The sequence below is a fragment of the Amblyomma americanum genome, chromosome 6 (assembly GCF_052857255.1).
Source record: "Amblyomma americanum isolate KBUSLIRL-KWMA chromosome 6, ASM5285725v1, whole genome shotgun sequence".
NCBI lineage: Eukaryota > Metazoa > Arthropoda > Arachnida > Ixodida > Ixodidae > Amblyomma > Amblyomma americanum.
This window is the reverse complement of record NC_135502.1, coordinates 60185135-60207952: the sequence shown is the minus strand read 5'-3', so window position 1 is coordinate 60207952 and position 22818 is coordinate 60185135. Positions and strand designations below refer to the sequence as shown.

Genomic DNA, 22818 nt, shown 5'->3' with positions numbered 1-22818 from the left:
CAACATGGTATTTACTACGCGAGGTTTACGTATATACAGAGAGGGGCTATGTATAGATTATTTACAAAGCAGGCGGCTTGTGACTGCACTGCACTAGCTTGACAGAAAATAACATGATAAAAAGGCGGCAAATATAGACACCGCATCAACAGAGGGAACCAGTCTGATAGAAAGTCTCTCTCATCATAAATGTCCCTGAGCTTGAGCGTAATTCTACTGAAATGGCTTCTGGCTGGGACAAGAGGCTCAGCGTTGCGGTCCAGCACGCACGTTTTCCACAGGCTATGAAGTCCAATGAGAAAAAATATGTCATATGGTTCGTAATCAGGTTGAGTAGCCGCAAGGTAACGAACACTGTAGGAATTTAAAACAGCCTTTCTTTAGCGTCCTCCGCAGCACATCCCAAAACAAAATCTCATACTTGCAGTTAATGAAACTCTCTTCAACGGTTTCAGCTACATTGCACAGACGGCAGTTAACAGAAGGCATAAGTTAAGACATAAGCATAAGGAAGATTTTTGTACCTCATGCTATCGCTGCAGTCGATCGCGCCTCGTGTTATTGTTATTGCTGTTAGCCTCATAAGAGAGAGGGTTTATTGATAAGAAAGGCAGAGAGGTTGGCCTGAAAAAGAAATATCTGGCCTGCTACTCTGCTCTGGGGGACGGGAAGAGGAGATAAGAGAAGGTCACGATGGGGGACGATGATGATGGGAGGAGGCAGATGAAAAACTACTTAAAAAAAACAAGGCACACTTTCTGACATCACAAACGCGAGACAAGGTCCGTGTTGCTCAAAAAGCGTGAGAGCGCTTGCGTTGCCTTTACAGGTCTAAAACTATCTGGCCAAGCGCCGAGGATCAAATCCTCAGAGAGGAGCGATGTGTCCATAGGCTTCAGAGCAGATGCGAGTATGAGTCTTTCACGTGCATACGCTGGACACGCCACTAAAACATGTTCTATAGTCTCTAGCACGCCACACGTGGTACATTCCGGGTAGTCCGCTTGTCCTATTAACTGCAAGTATTTGCGCGTGAATGCCACATTTAAACGTAGTCTACGGATAACGCATGCAATAGGGCGAGGTATTCCGCGAGGAACTGAAAAGGTCATCGTCGGATCTAGCCTTTTAAGGCGGATATGGCGGGTGTCTGGCAGGGCCCAGTACCTAGCCGTCGCATACCCACAAGGGGGTTTGGCCATAACCAGGCGGTGACTACCTGCATTGCAAATTGCATGCGGCAAGCATGGGATAAAATATTTTGTGCAGCTCAGTTTCCGTGACAGAGGTGGTTGGGGGTGATAAGGATGCCTACTAAGCCTAAATTTATGAGGTAGAAAGTAAAAAAAGAGAGAAAAATATAGGGATAGCCAAAAGTAAATACCAAAATAATAAGTAAAAGTGGCATTACAAAAGCTTATGATGGTAGGCGTTCTGATTCTAGAAGAAAATTTTGATTGGCAGAGCAAACATGCCCATTGGCATATCCAAGCATAGACGCGCCAAGGGATAGAGCAACCGCAGAAGACAGGCGCAAACTGAGTTTCTGGAATGGAACTTCTAACAATCGCCTCCTTAGCGATGAGTAGCGACGACCATAGAGAAGAAAGTGCTCCACTGTTTCCAGCTCAGCACAATACGGACACTGGGTGGAGGTCGCAAGACCAGGCCTGTAGCGGTAAAAATTTAGTTGCGGCACAGAGCAACGTAGTCGCGTGAAAGAAACTTCGGTTTGCGAGATCGCCAAGCTTTACTCCTCCAAGGGAACAGGAGGAGCAGAAAATCGTCCAAGGAAGTAAGCGCTGAGGCGCCAAATGCTATCAGTAAATATATGTACGGAGCCGTGGCGCCGTAATGAACGCACAAGTTGGAAGGGGATCAACGATCGGACTACTCATGGCTGCCTTCACTAAAGCATCAGCTGATTCATTTAAATGAAAGTCACTGTGTCCAGGAACCCAAACAAAACCGAATTGATGGGACATGTGGGGAGATCAGAAACATCAGTATTCGAAGTGGGCGCGATTCAGTAGACGCGGACAAGGAAGTGCATAAGGATAATGAGTCGCTAATTATTATTACCGCAGAAAAAGGGTTGGGTATATTGCGCAGAGCAAGAACCACGGCTAGAAACTCGGCCAAATAAATAGGCGTGAAATTTTGAAGATGGAGAGAAATAGACCAGTCAAGGAAGTGGGAGAAAATTCCTACATCGAGGCATCACTACATACTGAGGCATCAGTACTTAGCATCAAGTAGCCTTGCAGCATATCACTTAACAAGGAGAAATACATTACAAGATGATGTCCATAAATGGGTTGATGAGCCGCACCGGAACGATTTCAGGTATTGGCACATTTAGTGGCCCAAGCAAGCTGCAACACGTAGTCTCGCGCTGTGCATTGCACGCCATCTTCATCAGCAAGTCCCGAAAGGAAAGGAAACGCTCTTTCAGTCGAGCTTTCAGGTACGTGTCGTTGGTCACATAAACCTGCTTTCGCACAATATTTCGTGGTTAGCTATGGTAAACCGCCAGCGATTATTTTAATTCATTTTCTCCGTGGACTGCACAAGCTGCGCTAGCGGCATATAAAATGTAGTCGTCCAGGAAAAGCAAAGCGTTCTTCAAACGTCTCTAATCAGGATAATATCTCACCTTTTAGAGCAAAAAGTGCTTTTTATTAGAGGTTTTGTGGACAGTGCTTTAGACTCGCTTGTCAATATAACTTCCCTAAAAGACGAGGTCAACCGAGCTTAAAATTACTGCCTTTCTCATGGTTAAATGGTTTGTTGCAGGGTTATTTGTCGACCTTCAGCTCACATGTTGCAATTGCGACTGATGGCTCGGTGTGTGCAGAAAAGGCAAGTGTAGGTATTTACTCCCAGTCCCTTGACTGGTCTTTTTCTCTCCGTCTCCAAGATTTCACTCCTATATATCTGGCTGAGTTTCTAGCAGTGGTTCTCGCTCTGCGCAAGGTACCAATTTCTTTATCAGCAGTAATAATAATTACGGACTCGTTATCTTTATGCACTTCCCTCTCGGCGTCCACTGAATCGCAGCTCTTTCGCATTCTAAAATTCCTGATCCCTCCACACATCACATCAATTCGATTTCTTTGGGTTCCTGGGCACAGGGGTCTTCTATTAAATGAATCAGCTGATGTTTTAGCGAAGGCAGCCCTGAGTGGACCCATTGTTGACCCGCTTCCAACAACTGCTTACATCACGGCGGCACGCTTTCGACGGTACACTGTAATGAACGAATTGGGCGCATCAGCGCTTACTTCCTTGGACGACTTCCAGCACCTACTGTTCCCTTGGAGAAGCTCAGTCTGGCGATCGCGCAACCTTGAAGTTTCGTTCACGAGGCTTCGTTGCCGGGTGCCGCAACTAAATTTTTACCTCTACAGGCCTGGTCTGGCGATCTCCCCATTGTGTCCGTATTGTGCGGAGCCGGAAAAAATAGAGCACTTTTTTCTTTTTTGCCGTCGCTATTCATCGATTAGGAGGCGACTATTAGAAGTTCCAATACAGAATCTCAGTTTGCGCCTGTCTTCTGCGGTTGTTCTGTCTCTTGGCGCTTCTATGCTTGGCCATACCAAAGGGGAATGTTTGCTCTGCCGTTCAAAATTATCTCCTAGAATCAAAGCGTCTACCATCATGAGCTTTCGTCCTGCCCATCCCGTTATCAGCTTCTGTATTTCGGTTTTTACAACCACTTATAGTAATCCCTACCCCTTCTTTGCCTAAATTTTAGTTTGTATGACCCCCCTAACCTCCTGCAACCACCTCGGCTACGGAAACTGTGCGATCCAAATTTTGGTAGGTCATCCCATGCATGCTTGCCACATGCAACTGGTCATTTAAATAGTCACCGCCTGGTTATGGCCAATCCCCCTTGTGGGTATGTGCCATTGTGTGAGGTCAACAACAACAACAACAACAAGTCTGAGCGGGGGCGATTGGTGCGTGCGGCTTAAGTTCTTGCGTGGGGAGAAAAGAAAAGATCAGAACGACGCAGTGAACTCACATGCAACCGCGTCCTGCTGATTCCTACGCCTCTCGATTCTGAACCGAGCCCCCAGTGTGGATTATAGACGCCTGTGCAACAAGTACAGGAGCAATAGCTAGAAGGACGACAAACCTTGACATGCTTGCGCCTTATTGGACCTAGCTGAGCAACCCGCACCGATGCCAGAAGAAGACGAAGGCAGGCACCATGACGGAACCGCGGCCGCCGCTCACCATTTCACCTCAAGGGGAGGAATCAGGTGACTCCTGAGCCAAGGGCGGCTTCCAGGGCAAGTGTCCTCGCGCGCTTCTGCCCGAAGCCCCCGCACGCGTGAGCGCCTGCTCCCGCCTTCCTATAGACCCATCGTGGCAACAACGCAGGTTGTACGGTCGTGGACAACTTTCTGTGCCTATTCAGTGGAAACTGTACGAACACAAGGAGGCGGCATCTGGTGGTTGTGCTGTTCCCAAGCGCTCACGAGCCAAACGTACAAGTCCGAAAGGCGTAGCGTCGCGCCCCTAGCTTCTACTGCACAGGCACAAAAAGTTGTCAACATGGTTTCGGCCGGTGGGTGCAGCCATCTTAGAACGCTGAAACAAAGTTTTGTCGCCGCGTGTCACCATGCACGCTGCCAGAACCATTTTGTAAGCATCCGAAGGGCATTCCAGCCGTACAGACCTGCTTGATAAAAGTGAACGCGTTTCGTTAAAGCAACCAAAGCAACGCTGGCACAACCAAGTGCATGCATGCTTATTATCAAATGCTTTCAAGGCAACTGTAATCGCCAACCGATGTGACTGAAGGAGGCTTGCATGTAAAGTGAAGGGCGTCATGTTGGTGTACAGCGCGCAGCTTCAACAGTGCAGGCTGGAGCATGTGGCGATCAGTCAACTAGTGTCCTTCATGTACCCTAATATGGCGGCCGCTGTGGCTTGAGTGCAAGCTCCCTGTAATCGGCGCCGCGTGGCCGTGCGTGACGTCATCATCTGCAAAGCCGGAACAGCAATAACGATTTATTTATTTGTTACAGCCTTGGTCACGTGGGTCTTAGGTCACTTCGTGCGCTGGACACTACTTTCACTATAAGTTACAGCACTGCGACTCAACTGTGTTCAGGCTGCAGTATAATCGTTGCACCGCAGTTTAATTCTGTACAACACGTAGGCCAGCCGGCTTCAAGAGCTGGCATGACAACAGACGGCGTATCAGCGGTTATATGGCAGTTTTTCTCGTTTCTCGCGTCACCTAGGCCACCCAACGCTTCGTAGCGATCGTTCGATAGATGAAACCGAAACAGCATCAAGAAGAAGCTTAATTATAAATTATTTAGCGGTCTCACGTGAATATACCACATGGTGAGCCATGTATCCTAATGTCTGACGAATCATTTAATGAAGAAAACACGCAACTAAAATTAGGTGAATGTGATCCTTTAACCAGTTGCGGCTTGGATGTTTGAGATAGTACCACAGGCGCGTCATAGGCCGGTACCATATGGAACCCGAGTAGCACGGACTTCCTCTGTGATAAAACGAGCGTACCCAAACACGTGGTACTACCGCCTCGTGGGGATTGCGTGCGGCAGCAGGGCTCTTAATTACCGCAAACAGAGAGCAATTGGTAGCGCCAGCGTTATGCACGTGTTCGCTGCGGTCCATAATGCGAGTGTTTCGTCCTTTCGTTGTTTACAATCGGACGCAAGTGTGAAACTGTGAGTGAGCCTCTGAAATTCTGAACCGCCAGGTGTAAGTGTGAGTGCAACTGAGCTCTTTTGGGCGTAACCATCAAAGTTTGTAAGCGTGAGTGTACGTGAGTCCTGAGGATGGGAATGGACGTAAGCCCCTCTGAGCGTCTATGTACTTGAGCGACTTGAGCCCTTGCAAGGGTGTGAGTGGTTAGTGTGAGCGAGCGTGAGCCCTTGCAAGGGTGTGAGTGGATGTGAGTGTGACTGGACGTCAGCTTCTGCTCTGGTGTGAGCCTTTGAAAGCCACCAGACAGCGGCGATTGTCATATGCACAACTGCGCAGGCCGTTCAAGCGCTCTAGACAAGTGTGTAGACGACCGTACGTGAACACCTGTGATTGTGAATGAATGTGAGGCGAGTTGGAGGGAAAGGAGAAAAATACAGTATTTGGATGTGAGGGAGTCACTTGTCATCATGCTGAGATATAGATTCAACTGGGGAAAATAAAAAAAAAACTTTTTCATATACAAGCAGCTGTTCTCCCGTTTCCACAAGGCGGTAACTTTGAGAATCACCTTAACATATCAGCAAGTGTCAGTTAATTAACCATTTAATGGGCTGAAACATGCGTGATGATTTTCATGGAACCATAAAAAGTGATGTTGCAAGTTTTTCGTTGATCTACACAGCCCTAATCCTTTGCACAATTTTAAACGTGAGTGAGCAGTGCTTTGGGCATGAACATTTTCACACTTGAAAAGGAAAACGCACATCATTCGCCTATTTTTTTCTGGGCAGGTTGTGAGATCAAATTAATGTCATATATTAGTGGTACTTTCATCCCAGTGGATGCAGCTTGATCTGCAGATTGGCCGATGCGAATAACTTAAATGATGCACGCTGACATTCCTATTTTTTTAGACATACAGTTCTTCAAACATTTAAGAGCGCAGGTTCTGACGAATTCTGTAATTTCAGAAGCGTTTGCCGTATATTTGGAAAGGAAACGAGCTCATGAGAAGTGTTGAAAAGGAATGCCTGATTTTGAACACCCCGCCTCCGGCGACTTCCGTTCGGAGCGCCAAGCCTGCGCCGCGGCTGTTGCTATGAGAACAGCACAGCGAACCGCAGGGGCTCAGATGACACGACAGTTTCTTCTTTACACCCTTTGGCGTACTTTATGTTGCACGCGTAAAAGTCAGTGTAATAGCTTATATTAATATAATGAGCGATTTAAAGCCACGGTACATGTCAAAGCTTTGCCTGGCTTGGCTGACCAACATCGAGCGGGCATACAGGCACCCTAGACCGACAGACAACACGGCAACGCGACAGTAACGCCCCCTTTCGAAATCTCGAAATGTAGCCTCGGGGCCTTGGAGGCGCCAAATTGTGAATCGCTCTATTAGGCTTTTGTGATGAAGCAAAAGCATGAGTGACAGGCAATCTCGGAGGCCACTGAAGCAAATTCCGAACCCCCTATGATTTGAACACATGCTTTCTTTAATTTGTGAGATGCGCACAGTAAAAGCACTCATTCGTTTGATGAAGATATGTACGTGTCACCTCTTAACTGGTTTTGGACATTTGGAAAACGTTGAGCTGCAAAAAACAGCCTCAGAAATTGGTATGCGTACACGGGTTTGCAGGCTGTAACGCGATGCCATCTATCTTTTTCTGGCTGGCTGCTGGCGGCAAGGGGTCACTAGCGCTTCAGAAGGCAATCCTGACGCGCACTGCCCGGTGTCCGCGCTATTAAACATGAGCCTGTTTTCTGGAGTTACGTAGAAGCTACCTGGTTACGTAGAAGCTACCTGGCGACATGCAAGGATGTCGCTTCACGAGAGAGCTACATCTGGACCTCTCTGCCTAGCTTCCTCCAGACGTCGGATATGCGATGATGTTTAAATGAGTTTCCGACCCCTTTAATACCAGCTAGGCTATTAGTTTATTGCGGACTACATTACTTTTGCTCATGTTACCTCATCTATTTCTTTATGTTGCTCGCAGCTATCTTGAATGGTGCAAATCAGTTACAGTGATTTCCACATTATCTAGCCCCTCTCTTTATTATTATTCTTATAATTTTGAAATCAAAACTCTCATCCCTTTTCTGTTCATGACGAAGAATTCACCGGTGTTGCGCTCCCACGTGCTTTTCCTTTTTGTTAACTGCGTTCAGGTAAATAGCCACCCGATTATTGGCCGATCCCCCAGTGTGGGTATGTGCCATCTTTTGATAGGCTAACAACAACAATAACAACAAGCGCAAGAAGCAATAACCAGCTGAGGTAAAACGGGTATCGTCTTTGTCGTCTGCTACAAGTGCAGAACGCCAGTAATATTCCGTAAGAAACATTGTTATGAATCGCCTCTGCTGAAATGTAGAACCTTGTAATTGCTTATTAAACAGGTGCACATGTTGGCTAACCTCCGTGGTCAGGATGTTGTTTAGGACATGGGTTTAGAACGCTAGACGCGGTTGCTAGGTGCTATGACGTCAGCACAAAATTTATCCGACTCGTTTCGAAACTTCTCCGAGGGCAGCCGACGAAGCCCGAACGCGAGCCGAGGGTGACGTTTAGGTCAATGCCTGATCGCTGCGCGTACGGAGTTACGTTACCGCCGGACTACCGCTGGTTACCGAAGAGAAACCCGGCGCCGTGCTACGGAGTCGAGTGGAGACCAGCGAACATGGTCACCCGGAGGCCCGAGCCCGGGCGAGGTCGGCCTCGTGTGGCTGTGTAGGGCAGACGGTGCAGTATCGACAGCTGAATGCTAGGCCTAATAGCACTGCCGTCTGCCGAAGAACCGTGATGTGAAGTCACAAGGAACTTTGATCTTCCCGAGCGTACGTTATAATGAGTGGACGGCCGAGGACGACTTCCTTTGCTGAAGGGAACAAGCAGCCTCAACAGCCGAATTTTCTCGCTGGAGTGAAAATAACCAGTAAGTACAGCTCGTAGGCCTAACGCTCGTAACATGGCGCAGCGCGGCGGGGCCGGTGACTCGCGATCAAAAGAAAAAAAAAAAGCAGGGCGGGGGGCAGCGTGGCACAGCGCGTCGTCTCCTCTGTCTCTCTCTTGCATGCCCGTGGGGATCGGGCGTTGCGCCACGTTAGATTCGGATCTGGATCTGGCCACCAATATCATAAACGAGATCGACCTGGTGCCCGGTAAGTGAAGGTGTGCGGGCGCGGCGTTGGCCCCCGGGCGTACATATCTCCAGTGGTCGCGGCTCCGGTGCAGGCAAGGACGGCGCCAAGGTGACCACGGTGCTGGCCACCCCGGGCCAGGGGCCGGACCGGCCGCAGGAGGTGTCCTACTGCGACACCAAGGTGATCGGCAACGGCTCCTTCGGGGTGGTGTACCAGGCGCGGCTACTGGACTCGGGCCAGCTGGTGGCCATCAAGAAGGTGCTGCAGGACAAGCGCTTCAAGAACCGTGAGCTGCAGATCATGCGCCGCCTGGACCACTGTAACATAGTGAAGCTCAAGTACTTCTTCTACTCGAGCGGCGACAAGAAGGATGAGGTGTACCTGAACCTAGTGCTCGAGTACATCCCTGAGACCGTGTACCGGGTGGCGCGCCACTACAGCAAGTCCAAGCAGACCATCCCGATCTCCTTCATCAAGGTGAGCTTGCTGGTGCCCTCCCACAGTGGCAGGCACCCGGTCTATGTCTAACCGAACATGTGTACCCACGCAGCTCTACATGTACCAGCTGTTCCGAAGCCTGGCCTACATTCATTCTCTGGGCATTTGCCACCGAGACATCAAACCTCAGAACCTACTGCTTGACCCAGAGACGGGCGTTCTCAAGCTGTGCGACTTTGGCAGGTGAGTTGGTCCAGCTACCACTTCGACAATGGTGGCTGCATTGGTTGGTCCCCGCTTTGTTGACAGTGCCAAGCTGTTGATCAAGGGCGAGCCCAACGTGTCGTACATCTGCTCGCGCTACTACCGGGCCCCCGAGCTGATCTTTGGTGCCACGGACTACACAACCATGATAGACGTGTGGTCGGCAGGCTGTGTGCTAGCCGAACTGCTGCTGGGCCAGCCCATCTTCCCGGGTGACAGTGGCGTGGACCAGCTGGTGGAAATCATCAAGGTCCTTGGCACGCCCTCCAAGGAGCAGATCCGCGAGATGAACAGAAACTACACAGAGTTCAAGTTCCCTCAGATCAAGGCACACCCCTGGCACAAGGTGTTCCGGGCGCGGACACCGCCGGAGGCCATCGACCTGGTGGCCCGGCTGCTCGAATACACACCCAGCGCACGTGTGGGTCCCCTCCAGGCCTGCGCGCATGCCTTCTTCGATGAGCTGCGCGAACCAGGCACCCGGCTGCCCAGCGGTCGTGAGCTGCCTCCCCTCTTTGACTTCACACCCCACGGTGGGTCACATTGAATCGTGTGAAAGAGCATTTGTGTTGCATGATTGTTGAGCATCATTGACAGACATGGTTGCATGCACAGAATGCGAACACGTAGTGAATACCTGTGGGGATATGCCACTCACTCTGTAAAGCCATTGCTTCTCACTCTTTGCTGCGTTAGATGCAGATATGCTAGGTATCGGGTTGGTCGAAAGTCTCCAGGCCGAAACGTCTGCTTATGAGCCTTGTAGAGGGTGAGGAGTCTCAACCTTCTGCGCTAGGACAACAACTCCTTAGACTCTGTAAGTGCTCTACCATACTGCTCAAAAGGAGACCCTGTGGTCTGGACAACTTTGGCCAACCCTATGCATGCTTATGCTACATGAATGAGTCAAGGCTCGCAGCTCAAAGGAATTGCCTTGTAGCCGAAGAATCAGGCGTGATACAGTTGAGTCTTTTTAATTCAAAATTGCTGCATGCTGATTGCTTATTAAAAAGACTCTCCTTAATTCAGCCACTGCATAATTCAAACCAATTCTCACTCCCCTTTGAGTTCCAATTGTAGAAGGTAACTGTTTCCTATTTGAGTGAGCTTATTATTCAAATAGCGCAAAGTATGGGGTGGCATTCAGTAGTAAAGCTTCGGTATAATAACGGTATTCCAAAAGATAACTTGCATAGCGATTGTTGAATGCACCTTACATTGTTCCTAAAAAGTGTAATTTTGGTAATTCCTAATAGCCTTATTTGCTCATTTGTATTTATTTATTTTCATTATATTACCATGTGTACTTTCTTTAGCACTCTTGGCATTGAGGAAGTTTGTGTTGAAAAGTGGTGCTGCCTTCGCACTGATGAATAAATAACAGTGACACGGCCATGCACATCACTACCTTTATGCATATACGTGCACTAAAATGCTTGCACGCTTATGTGTGTGTATTATTGTGCATGCATATGTTATGTGTATGTATATGTTAGCATACAAGTTATATGACTGCCCTAAAGGCATGTGCAAAGGTCACAATTGCATTATTCAAGAAAATGTGACATTTTTCATTTGGGGTCATACCATTTTCTAGTTTGTCATTTTTGCTGGCATGCAACTGCCACCATGCTCACTGTTTATTGTTTCCGGTATGGGGTGCATAAAAACACGCATATTCATTGAACCAAGTTTCGAAGCGACTACGCTGGCACAACTATTGCAGGATCACGCCCTTTAGATGCCAGTCTTCCTATTGTGCAAGGAAAAAAAAGTGTATGCTTCCTAAAGATAGGTTTTCGGTCTCTTGTCATTTTTTTTTTCCCCGGTGGAATGTTAGCAGCAAACATTGTCATTAATATGGTGTTTTTTATCTGCGGGATCCTTGTAGACAGTTTTCTATCTTTTGTATGTGTCGTGAGAGCTGGCTGTTTTAACTAGCATTCCTGCAGGTTAGTTGGGAGCAAGGATGTTCATCGTTGAAGTTTATTCCCCGACCTGTGCAGAGCACATCCTGCACTCAACTCTCATGTTGTGCATGTGCTTACATGGCATGCAGCTTGCAGCAAGTGGAGTTCATGGTTTTGTAAAGCATTCCACTCGTACACCTCATGCTAGCTCTTATGCTTTTATTATTCCTCCTAAAATCTATAACCCGGCAAGGGTGGTTGACTAGCATTGATTGTAAGCCTCGCAATGGTTCGTTGTGGCATTCCATTTGTCAGCCGCAGTGTGAATGCCTGGTCTTCCTCATCCGTGCTCGTATCTTTCTCTGTTCACGTGACACTTTTGATAATTGTTTGCACTTTTAGGTTATCTTTCAGTTGTCGTATGGCAAGCAGCCGCTTAGATATCAAGAGATGTCGACAAGGGTAGGTCATGAGACTTCAACACCCCCGCACCCCATTTTGAGACTGGCCTTTTATAGAGCACGGTTTTTCCCTCATCCGATTCCTTGTTTCATGAGCGAATCGCATTTTAGCCATTCCCTTCCCATCTGAAAGTTTTGTCACGCTGGCATGGCACCTCGGCATTATCCGTTGCTCATCCGTAGCAGCAGGTTTTCCTGTAGTTATCGTCCATGTAAGGTAATGGCCACATGCTTTTGTTTTTTTTTTATTCTGTCTTTTCTGGATAAAATTGCTTTTAAGCCTCACTGGAAGAGGGTTGACAGGCATGCGGATGAGAATAGCCATGACGTTGGAATTGCTCAGTGTAGAAGTGGTTAGTAACAGCTGTTTTTGCTAGGACATGCGCCTGCTGAAGGACGTTGGATAAATAGTGTGGATGTGTTCATCTTTTGCCCGTGTGCTTTCTAGTGCATTTGCAGAAAGTTTTGGGAGTGAGATGTGGTTTAGTGGCATGTTGTTACTATATCTTCAACATGTCCACTTGTAGAATTGGTATAAATAGGCATTTCATCAGTGATTCTGCGTGTTCACCATGTTGGTTGTGGCATTTCAGTTCCTGTTTATTAACGGTGTCATTTTGTCGTTTAGCAACACTGTTGGTAGGCATTTGTGGCCTGTTGGTGGTGATTTAATCCAGTGGAGCTGTTGTCTTATTAGCGTGACATTTTAACGCGATAATGTTAAGGGTCCTGTATCGCAGAAAAGGTAGCATGGTTCATCACGCGGTTGGTCACGTGATTGGTCATGTGGTGCGGTGCGACCGCGGTGGGGCTGCGAGCACGGCAAAACTGCGAGTTTGTTGCCAATGTAGCTACAAAATTGGCACAGATGCAACCCACATGGTGGCCCACCCAGGTCACAGGACCTTGTGATGTCATCACAAATTGCCCACTTGGTTATGAGCAAACTGCCCACAGGGGCAGGTGGCAGTGCAGTTAATGATTGGCCACGAGAGGTTGCTCGGGAAGAGCAACCTGGGTCTCGCAGGGCCCACCGGTGGCAGCACCTGCCATCCCAGAGCAGTGGCACATCACTTAACCGCCGCTGCTCCACTGTGCCAGGAGTGGTATGAGGATTCCCAAGGATCTGCCGATGTAAAGTCAGGAATGAATTATTTTGCATACATGGGCATTAAGCCATTGACGCTATTGTGTCATGCCCTTTAGGCGGAGCTTAAGTGTCCCCTCTAATTTTTATTTGAGGACTGTACATTCATGAAAGCACATAGTGGCCTGCACTTGCTTGAAAAACAAGATGTGGCCTTTTCTCTCTTAATGTGAGTTGCCTAATGTGTGTAAAAACTAAACTAGTAATAACTAAATACATAATACTAAATAGTATTTTAATAAGTAAAATTGACAAAGCTACATGACTAAATTTGTGTTTCAGTACTTGGGCACATAGACTGTGAAAATGTAGTCTGAAGTTAAGATGTAGAAGTGCAGCGGTAACTGCTAATTTATCTACTCACCTCTTGCAGTGTTTACAATAGCAATTGATTGGCTGGAAAGCTTCCTGCTGTGAGGACCGTAAATCCTTTTTGTGTGGGCCACATGTGATTTTTTTACTAATAAGCTTACAAGTGTGAAAAATGCTTGCATGTGGTTTAGTAAAAGAATGTGTAATTCGTGTCGGGGGTGTTTTTAGCCACAGTATAAATCCGTTAGCTGATGTAGCAGGGTCAGGTGAGGTCTGCTGGCTCTTTTGCTATTTTTGATTGCACTTAGTTTTTCATTTATGGCACTATGATGCTAATGTGGTGGGGCAGAAGACAGATTAGGTGGATGGGGCCTTGGAGTTAGTACTGAATACATGGTATGATGCCTCTCTTACGAGAGAGAGTGAACTTTTATTGAATCTTTTTGAGATGACACAGTAATCTTCTCTCTTGTTGTCTGTCTTCTCCGTTGTAAGGGGCCCTCAATCCACTACTCCTGCAGCTTTAGCTGCTGAGCATGCCCGGTTCACGAGCTGGGGCTGGTCATCTGGCTCAGAGCTGGACAGCACGGCCTTCCATTGAGCAGGGGTGGGATTGGGGATTGTGGGGACTGCCGGATTGTGTTGGCAGGCCCAGGTGGTATGATGCACTTTAGCGAGGGGTGGTAATATGTGAGATACCATTGGCTGAGGTATTTGTGTTGGTTAGCAGGTGATGTGAAACAATGGCTGATTAGAAATGTCATTGAAGTCCGTGATTGCTCTGAGGAACTGTTAAACTGGTTATAACCTGTGCTAGTGTAAAGCCCCTTGATGCAAATGCAGAGATCGTTTGTTCCCTTTCTTGCTTGCTTATTTCTCATGTACTCTAGACTATTGGGGGGCCGACTAGGAGTTGCGAAAACTTATTTGACAGTAAAGTAATGAGTGCAATATCAAAAGCAGTGCAAGAGTAAATCGCAGCTTTGGATTTAATGATATGAACTAAAATCCGCATATTCGAATGGACAGTTGTGGCATAGTGGATGGCAATGCCATGTAGCAGGCTTTCAGGGGAAAGCAATGAAATTGAGGAAAGAAATAGAAAGCAGCATGGCATTTACCACAAGTACAGTTATACTTTGTTGGTTCCCTTATTCGCAGTTAGGACAGCTGTGTTGATAGTGCAGCTTATGGGTGTAGACAGCTGTTAACTTCAGCTAACCCTTCCTGTTTAACGTGGCAATTCAGGGCACAAAAGAGTGTACAACAAAGATTTTATTGGCATCTGTTTAGTATAACAGACGCCAAAGAATGACTGAGCTGCATTTTAAGAATGCATGCTTGTTGTTAGAAGTAAAGTGTATGGTCCAGATATGGTCTTGAATTTTTATTATGGACACTCGAAGCTGAGTTTAAAAAGGTCTAAACTAGTCAAGTTAAGTTTGTGGAGTCATCTATGCATGTGGCTAAATAGCCTCGTTTGTAGACTGAGATGTGAGCAACATTCTACAAAACTTTCTTTTGCTTTTTTCTTAGAAATTTTAGTGTTATGCACTTGACACTAATGTTTATGTCCAGGCTACCTTGTGATGCTCCCTGTACTGAAATTTGGCATACAGTGAAGAATTGGAGGTTGTTGATCATAATCCAAAGCCCACTTCTATGGCACTTCATAGCCCATAGTTTGCTTTGACACACAAGCGCAAAAAAATATTAAATACTTGTTGAATGACCAAATATTTATAGCCTTGTTTTTGGACATTGGTTTCTCTGCTTCTTTTTTTGTCTAATATACGAACAAAATCAACAGTGATACCAAACTAGCCTTTTCATTGCTATAGCAACACTAAGGAAGTTTCATATCTTTTTATAACTGTTTATATAAATTTTCTGAAATGTGGCTATTGCTTTGGGTATCCTGCCTGGATCAGAATTAGGTCTGCAGCTTTGTGTAAAATTAACCACAAGTCTGCAGCAATTTCTGTGTACTGCTGCAAATATTAAGTGATCAGCAGCTATTGTTTAACACTATCATGTAAAGAGCAGTCTACTGCTAAGAGTTTAGAAATATTGTCAAATTCCAGTAGATCTTTCTCTGTGACAATAGCGAGAGCAGAACTCAAGGTTCTGGCAGATATTTATATTTTAAATTGCCAAAGGAAGTTGGGCCAGAGCCGACATTTGCATCGTGCTGTAAAAACTTCGTGGCTCTTCAAGTAATCTGGCTACATCGCCTGGAGTTGATAAACTGCACTTTATGAGTAGGACTGAGCCCATTAAATGGTAGTTTTATTTTTTGTTAGAAGAAACTTCAGACGCCTTAATTTTTTTCTCTTGCTACTAGTTGCTATTTCTTAAACAGTTTAACCGTGCTTGCTCACGGTCTATTGTGCTCACCGTGCTTGCTCACCGTCTTTCGGTTGACCAGTAAAAAAGTCTTAATATAAGGCCAGTAGACTGTTCCTTTAAACATTTGTTGTGGTCATGGCTGGCTGCTTTTGAGAGGCTTGTGCTGGTAGTCTGTTAGGAGTCTAAAGCACACACTGACTGAAATTGAAGTCCTTCTTGTATTGATGGGTAGCTTTCACATCGTCATTTGTGATGGATGTTTCCTTTACCTCTCAAAGCTAGAACGAAAATTGAAATCTCATGTTTGCGTAGTTTTCAGCAACACTGGTTGTTTACGTTGGCTGGTATCACATTACAGCCTTCCTAGTTCCGAAGCTTGGAAGCTGTTCGAAGCTGGTTGCGATTGGATTTCTATCGAAAGGTCTTGTGGGTTTTGTCTAACAGTGGGCCACAGCGTAAAGCAGTTAGCTGTATGATAAAATCCACGCAATATTAATATTGGTACCTGCATATTGAACTTGGTTGACTAGTACATTTAGTCCCTTGTTGAGAAAGTTTTTTTTTAGTGCAAAGACCATGGTTATGGGATTGCTGTAAGCATGTGTGACTGATATCAAGTGTCATTGTGCTTGCTAGAAGCCATTCAAATGAAGATTTTTTTCATATTTCATGGCAGCAGTTTGCTTTTTTTGCTGCGTTGTTGTTGGTGCTAAGGTAGTCGTAACAGTTTTAAATAGTAGCTGATGTTCAGTAAGCTTTTTTAATATGAATTTCAGTCATATGTTATGTTTCAGCGCTGGGTAGGTCACATCCTTATTGTTTTTGCATATAAATGTCGGCTCTTTATATATCATAGATCATTTTGAATAGGATTGAAACTACAGTCGAGCCCAGGTATATCGAACCTGGATATTTTGAATCAAAGTCTTGCAATATGTCAAAACTCCAGTTTTTGCCCATTGTTCAATATATCAAACTGCACACCATACACCTGCAAGTGGCGCTTCTCCTAACGACGCTGTTAGATTTTTCACGAGCGGAGACGTCAGCTGCATGGCTGTAGCTGTCTGCTGGCAACACTAGCAGTATCAAACGGTGTGACGAGATGAACCTGGTGTGTGGTTGAGGGTGACTTTCGATTTCTTGTACTCATTTTCCGCGCTACTTCATCGTCATGCACTGAAGCCAGCCTAATGAACTAAAGGCTAAAAGCAGCTCTCGCCTGTTGATTCAAGCTTGCTTTGCTACCGAAGGCTATGCATATCCAACTGCGCAATAATTGTAACTACCGATTATGCTATTTATAGTGCACTGATAATAGAATTAGGCATCTTATGACAGACAGTGGCTAGTTCCAAAGCAGAGTCCGCTGCAGCTTCAGTGTGGAGCAGGTTAGGCCCACCAATGCCTAGTCGCGAGAATACACACATCACTAATGTTGGTGCAGTGTATTGCCTCTAGGTTACAGAAAAGCATATCAGCTGCTGTGTTCTGTATATCGAATTGTCACTGTATCAAGCCATTTTGATACCCCTTTCAGGTTCAGCTGTATTGGAAGCACAGAATACAGAAATTCTTTGATTAGCAGTGGTTGTTAGCTTGTGTGGGTGCAAATTGTCATTTTTCTTCTACAGCCGAACCTTATTATAACGCAGTTGGATTTTGCTCGGAAATTTTTTCATTATATCCAATATTCATCATAAAAGCACGCACACACATTCCCACAAAAAAGTCCGATAAACCCAAGCAAGGGGTGCTCCAAGAAAGAAAGTACAAAATGGCAAAAATGGACAGTTTTTGGATTTAAAGTGTGTATATCAATATGTGAAACCTCGTCGTTCATTTCGTGTTGGAGATCAAAAATGAACACACAACTAGGGATTCTGGTCACGTGCACAAACAATTTTTTTAAAAAGTGATGCGATCTTTGTTTGGCGGCACTTCACGGTACAGAGCGCAACGCTTTCTCGACGTCAGCTGATTTTGCCATAGGCACCTTCTCGAGGTAGCCCCTCAATTTCCTGGCCATGTCACTGGCCTCGGTGCTCTTCGCTTTTGGCATCATCTACAGGAAGCAGTTGTCCGATTTCTTTTTCAGTCACAGGTGCCACAGCCAAGTTGTTTTCTGCAGTTACACGAAATCCTCGAACGTAACATTTGGAATTGCCAATTGACACCAGGTCGTCTCACCGAAATTATCAGCTAGAGGTTCAGGATCATCGGACTCTGGTCTCGCTGGTGGATGGGATCAGCCCAGCATCGACAGAGTAATTTCTCACAGTCGACTGCGTCACTTCATTCCGTGCACAGTACAGCATGTCCAGTTCTTTTAAGGTTTATGGCTGTTGACATTCCCCTCTCTATATCTCAAACAAGCTGCGTTACCAGTCGCTTCCGGTAGCAGCATTTTAGAGACCGAATGATACCCCTATCCAATGGCTGGAGCACGGAGGTCGAATGTGGTGCCATAATAACTAAGCACACCGCTTCAAGTGGAATAGACACTTTATGAGCTCAGCAGTTGTCCAATATTAGGTGCACTTTTCTGCACTGCTTTGCCATGTTGTTATGGAAGGCCGTCAACCATTCTTCAGACAGTATTGACGTCATCCATGCCTTCTTATTAGAATGGTAGTCGGCTTCCAGGTGCCTACACGATTTACCAATGATAGTTAGCCGCCTCGTATCAGATCCATCCATGTTCACAGCAACTACAACGGTGGCGCGGTCTTTGCTTTTCTTGCCACCCAGACACAGTTTGTTCTTCGCAATGAGCGACTTTTCTGGGAGCAGCTTAGAAAAAAAGCGCCATCTCTTCCACATTGTACAGGCGCGGACAGAAGTCAACGGAGCATGCCGCACAAGAAAGAACTGCCCGTCAGCTCCGCCTATCCAAATCAGGCGTAAGCTCAAAATCGCAACGCGCATATGCAGGCCCCCTACCGGCGCAACCCTCTCATTGCTCCACTTGCCTCGCATTCGGCCGGTGTCAGGGTCGCGCTGATGATGATTACAGTCTGATGGTTGCGCCCTTTGTAGGGAGTGGGCATTTCGGAACGCACAGACCGCTGCCTTGATGCCACAAATCCCGCGGGGGCGACGCCACCATTATGCCGTTTCATCTGAGGCAGCTGTAGGCCCGTTTCCATCGCAAATAGCGCGCATCGTTCGAACTTTAGTTGCCTCTGGGATTCATTTCCATCTCGCTGTCGACCAAATATACTCAAAACACTCAATCCGCCACCGCAGTTTCGGGTTCTTTTAATACAGTTACCGTTCATTCTCGGCTTGCTCCTACGAGAAACCGATGGAGAGGCAAAGCATGCGCCCTGTGTGTCTGTCCTGCCGAACATTGCTCCTGCATTGGAACCTGGCCTAGGAGGCCAGCTTAAAATAAGACGAAACCGCCGCTCTTGGCGCTTTATGCAGCGCGATCCAGCGTCGCAAAAATACATAGTGACCGCTTCCCGATGTTCTGGATGCAGCTGCTGAGTTGCCACGCCTATATTGTCAAACAAACCAATGTCTTTATGTAACCGGTAGCAGTGAAGTAATACAGCTTGCACAGAAGAGTTAGGATCGTTTACCGGTGTCTATCGTGGACCATTATCTGATTAGTGGGCGCACACGGGTATTTATGTGCCAAATTTCGCACGGGGGTCACGCAACACTGACGCACCGCTGCCGCAGCATTCACGTGGGTGAGACAGCGGGTGCTTATAGTCATCCTAAGATCCAAAGGTGCATGCACGGTGATTACCATGAGCTTTGCTCCGCACATGAAAGCGCGATACGCAGCGCACTGTCTCAGTGGCGATAACAGCAAGTTCCAGTATAGAGACTGTGTGCTTCGCGGGAGACAGGCAGGGTGCATGCACTGGTGCTGCGTCGGCGCCTGGCAGGGACAAGGCGAATCATCACTGATAACTGTAGAAAATTAACACAAAACTGGAGCGAGACGCAGAAGAGTCCCAGCGGCAGCAAAAGTTCAAAAACACGCGGGTTATTTGCGGCGCAAACGCGCCTCCAGCTGACTCACACGAAGCGGCTTAATGGTAGAGCCATCCCCGCGCAATTTGCGTTATCAAGACAGCGGTCTGTGCATTCCGAAATGCTCGCTAGCTACACAGAGAGCGACCATCCGATCATGATCATCATCAGCACGACATAGACGCCGGACGAATGCGAGCGAGGCAAGCGGAGCATTGAGAGGGTCGCGCCGCAAGGAGGCCTGCACATGCGCGTAGCTATTTCGAGCTTTTGTCTGGTTCGGCTAGGCGGCACTGACACGCAGTTCTTTCTTGTGTGCCGCGCTCCGTTTACTTCTGTCCGCGCGTGTACATGTCGCACTCCTCATAGCCGTCCTGTTGCATTCGGAAACTTTCTAGCCACTTCTCACAGTTCTCGACATAACGACTGCTTCTTCACTAGACAGGGCATGGGAAACAATCTCATGGCAGTCTTTGAATCGCTAGAGCCAGCCACTGTTTACATAAAAGTCAATTTGGCCCAATACGTAAGCTAGACTTCTTCATTTGAAGGAGGGCATCAGACGCAGGCAGGGTACGCACTCTAACATTCTTGAGCCACAGAAACAAGGCATCTTCAACATCCTGGTGATGACATGGCCAAACACGCTTTCATTTTTCATGGCACCTTTGGAATGGATGTCTCCGTCTTCTGCCTTGTGTTCAATATTGTCGATAGAGTGCTAGGCACAGCACCAAAGTCTGCGGCAATGTCCTTTTTCTTGTGCCTGCTGTTGACCGCCCTAAAAATCTTGATCTTCGTTTCTAGTGAAACTGCCTTGCTCTTCTGAGCAGACATTTTGTGCGACGGAGTTGACAGAATCACAGAATACAGACCTTGTGGACGATGGTTCGATCATGTGCCGGTCACACGCTAGACGGCCGTTGATGCTATTTTTTTTTGCCGCCTCTGATGGCGCGATATGCGATCCAAATGCAAACGATAAAAATTTTGCGTTTCTGAAGTTTTTTCGGCTCCTTTATGCATGTTGAGCCATGTGAATACAAAAAACTACATTGGTATAACCGATCAAGCATCAAATTTTTAATTTTATGCAGATTGCACCCCCATAGAAATAAAGCATGGACCAACCAAACTTTGATTTTACTTCGTTTTATATGATGATTCGCTGTATCTGTGTTTGTTATAACTAGGTTCGACTGTACACCTTAGCTGTTTGGTAGTGGGGCATGCAGATGCCCCGCCATAAACAGACATTTCTGTAGCCTTCTGCACTTTTGCTGAGGCACCTTCTCAATCGTAATGTCAGTATGCAGTTTTGTGTACTGCACAAACCTCAGAACAGACCTCACAGCGCGGCTGCATGTTTTGTTTTAGTAACTTGGTAGTTGAGTGCTCATGTGTTCATCTTGGCATGCCAAACTTCCTGCTTCATTTTCTTTATTTTTGCAGAAAATGTTGGCATTCATGGCGGCTTGTAGTGCTTGTTTATTTTATTTTCTCCATTCTGTTTGTTGCTTGCTGTGGTCGTATTGTCCCCCGTCTCTGCGCCACCCTGTGATGAGGAGCCATTGCTTTGGCTTACGTGGACATTGTTGTGTTGTGCTGCAGAGCATTTGTGTTCGCCTAGCCACTGAATGCAGGTGTTCACTGAAGTACTTTCAGGGCATCTTTTTTTTGTGTGCGTATGGAGGTTTGCAGTGCCATTTTGTTCAGTCCTCCTGACAAAAATATAAATGGTGCTCTCTTTACTGCTTTAGTTTCTTTCACATCTGTGCAAGAGCACTGTGCTTGCAAGTCACTATGTCGGAGAAATTTGCATGCCCAAACCATGCCTCCCAGCCACCTCGGGAACTCGTGTTGAGCTAGAGTGCCACAGTATGATCTGCTTACTTTCCTCTTGCGCAGGTAAAACTAGTCTTGCTAGCAGGGAAGATATATACCGTGGCAGCAAGTTTACACAGAGATGCATTCGGTGAAATGCGTAAATGTCGGCCTCTTATTGGTATGGCAAGTGGGCATTTCTTTGTATTGTGTACGTTAAAGACCTTTGGCATTGCAAAGTTTTGCACATGTTGCTGTCCTCCCTTGTAGTAGTGCTTCTTGCTTTGATGCCGCCTGCCTCGTACCAATGTTTGCTTCTTCATAAAACAATAAGTTTAGGTTGACAATTGAACACTATTTCTGCATCCTTTGAACACTTAGGATGTGCTACTTGTGAGGCAAAAGGACTGAACGCTGGTTGGGAAAGGTGTTGACTCAAACTCGTAGCAATGCGTTTTGTGTCCGTGATGGTTGATGTGAAGCAGATGAGTGCACTGGACTAAGAAGGCATGATGGCGCATGTGTGCAGAGCTGTCCCTGGAGCCGCAGCTGAATGCCACGCTGATCCCAGCGCATCTGCGAGGCGGGGAGGCTGCTCCCGCAGCTGGGGCAGCAGGGTCATCTGAGCCGGCCGAGGCATCCACTTCCAACAGTGGCCCCGTGTAAATAAAGTGTGTGTGTACATAGGCGTGTACATACCCTGCGGGAGGAGGAGGAGGGCACCCCCCCCACACCCGCTATTTATTGTGTGGCATTAGAGTTTTAGACGTGTAGCGCCAGAAATAAACGTTTCCCATCTGCCTCTCTCTCCTCTGTCCCTGGACCCTCGCTCTCACTCCCACAGAGGTTGTTTGGAATGGGCAGCTTTTGTTTCGCTTGTCGGCAGGGAGCTACTCTCTTTTTTCTAGCTGGAAATGAGTGATTACACGCACATTCAAAGTGTGTACACTGTGGGTACTTCTGAGCTACTCCACCGAGAAAAGTGCCTGGCCAGTGCTGCAGCTCAACTGTTGGCAAGAGGTGTCATGGTGGCAGTGGCCCTAGCCACACACCGTCTCACCATTACCGTGGCAAGAGTTGTGATTGATCGGAAATTCAGGGAGCTTGCAAGTGGCTTTAGCTGCGTCCTTTCTGCATATGTGCACCACTGCCAAATACGTCGTGTGGCGCCTAACATGCCAATTGTCTTTTTCTCATGGCACTGTAAGGACAAAATTCTAGCTTGTGGAAACTGCAGTTGTGCGAGTGGACCAGCTTGGCAACATTTAAT

The 22818-nt window shown here is 46.9% G+C and overlaps 1 protein-coding gene across 2 annotated transcripts; it reads left to right on the top strand.

The window, feature by feature from the left end:
* The first annotated feature begins 8245 nt into the window (after positions 1 to 8245).
* LOC144093583 (glycogen synthase kinase-3 beta-like) lies at positions 8246 to 22355 on the top strand. 2 transcript variants are annotated; one of them, XM_077627125.1, is made up of 5 exons: positions 8246 to 8645; positions 8945 to 9330; positions 9404 to 9534; positions 9601 to 10088; positions 22078 to 22355. In XM_077627125.1, exons 1-5 carry the CDS (start codon positions 8558 to 8560, stop codon positions 22212 to 22214), a joined length of 1230 nt encoding a protein of 409 aa, XP_077483251.1. In that variant the 5' UTR covers positions 8246 to 8557; the 3' UTR covers positions 22215 to 22355. The 2 variants fall into 2 exon arrangements, with proteins under 2 accessions (XP_077483251.1, XP_077483250.1); XM_077627124.1 differs by lacking the exon at positions 8246 to 8645 and adding an exon at positions 8740 to 8871.
* Positions 22356 to 22818: the final 463 nt, after the last annotated feature.

Coding starts and splice junctions, on each gene's coding strand:
- LOC144093583 (XM_077627125.1), top strand. CDS start 8,558: ATGAGTGGACGGCCGAGGACGACTTCCTTTGCTGAAGGGAACAAGCAG. Junction 9,535..9,600: donor AAGCTGTGCGACTTTGGCAG/GTGAGTTGGTCC, acceptor CTTTGTTGACAG/TGCCAAGCTGTTGATCAAGG. Junction 10,089..22,077: donor CTTTGACTTCACACCCCACG/GTGGGTCACATT, acceptor GCATGTGTGCAG/AGCTGTCCCTGGAGCCGCAG.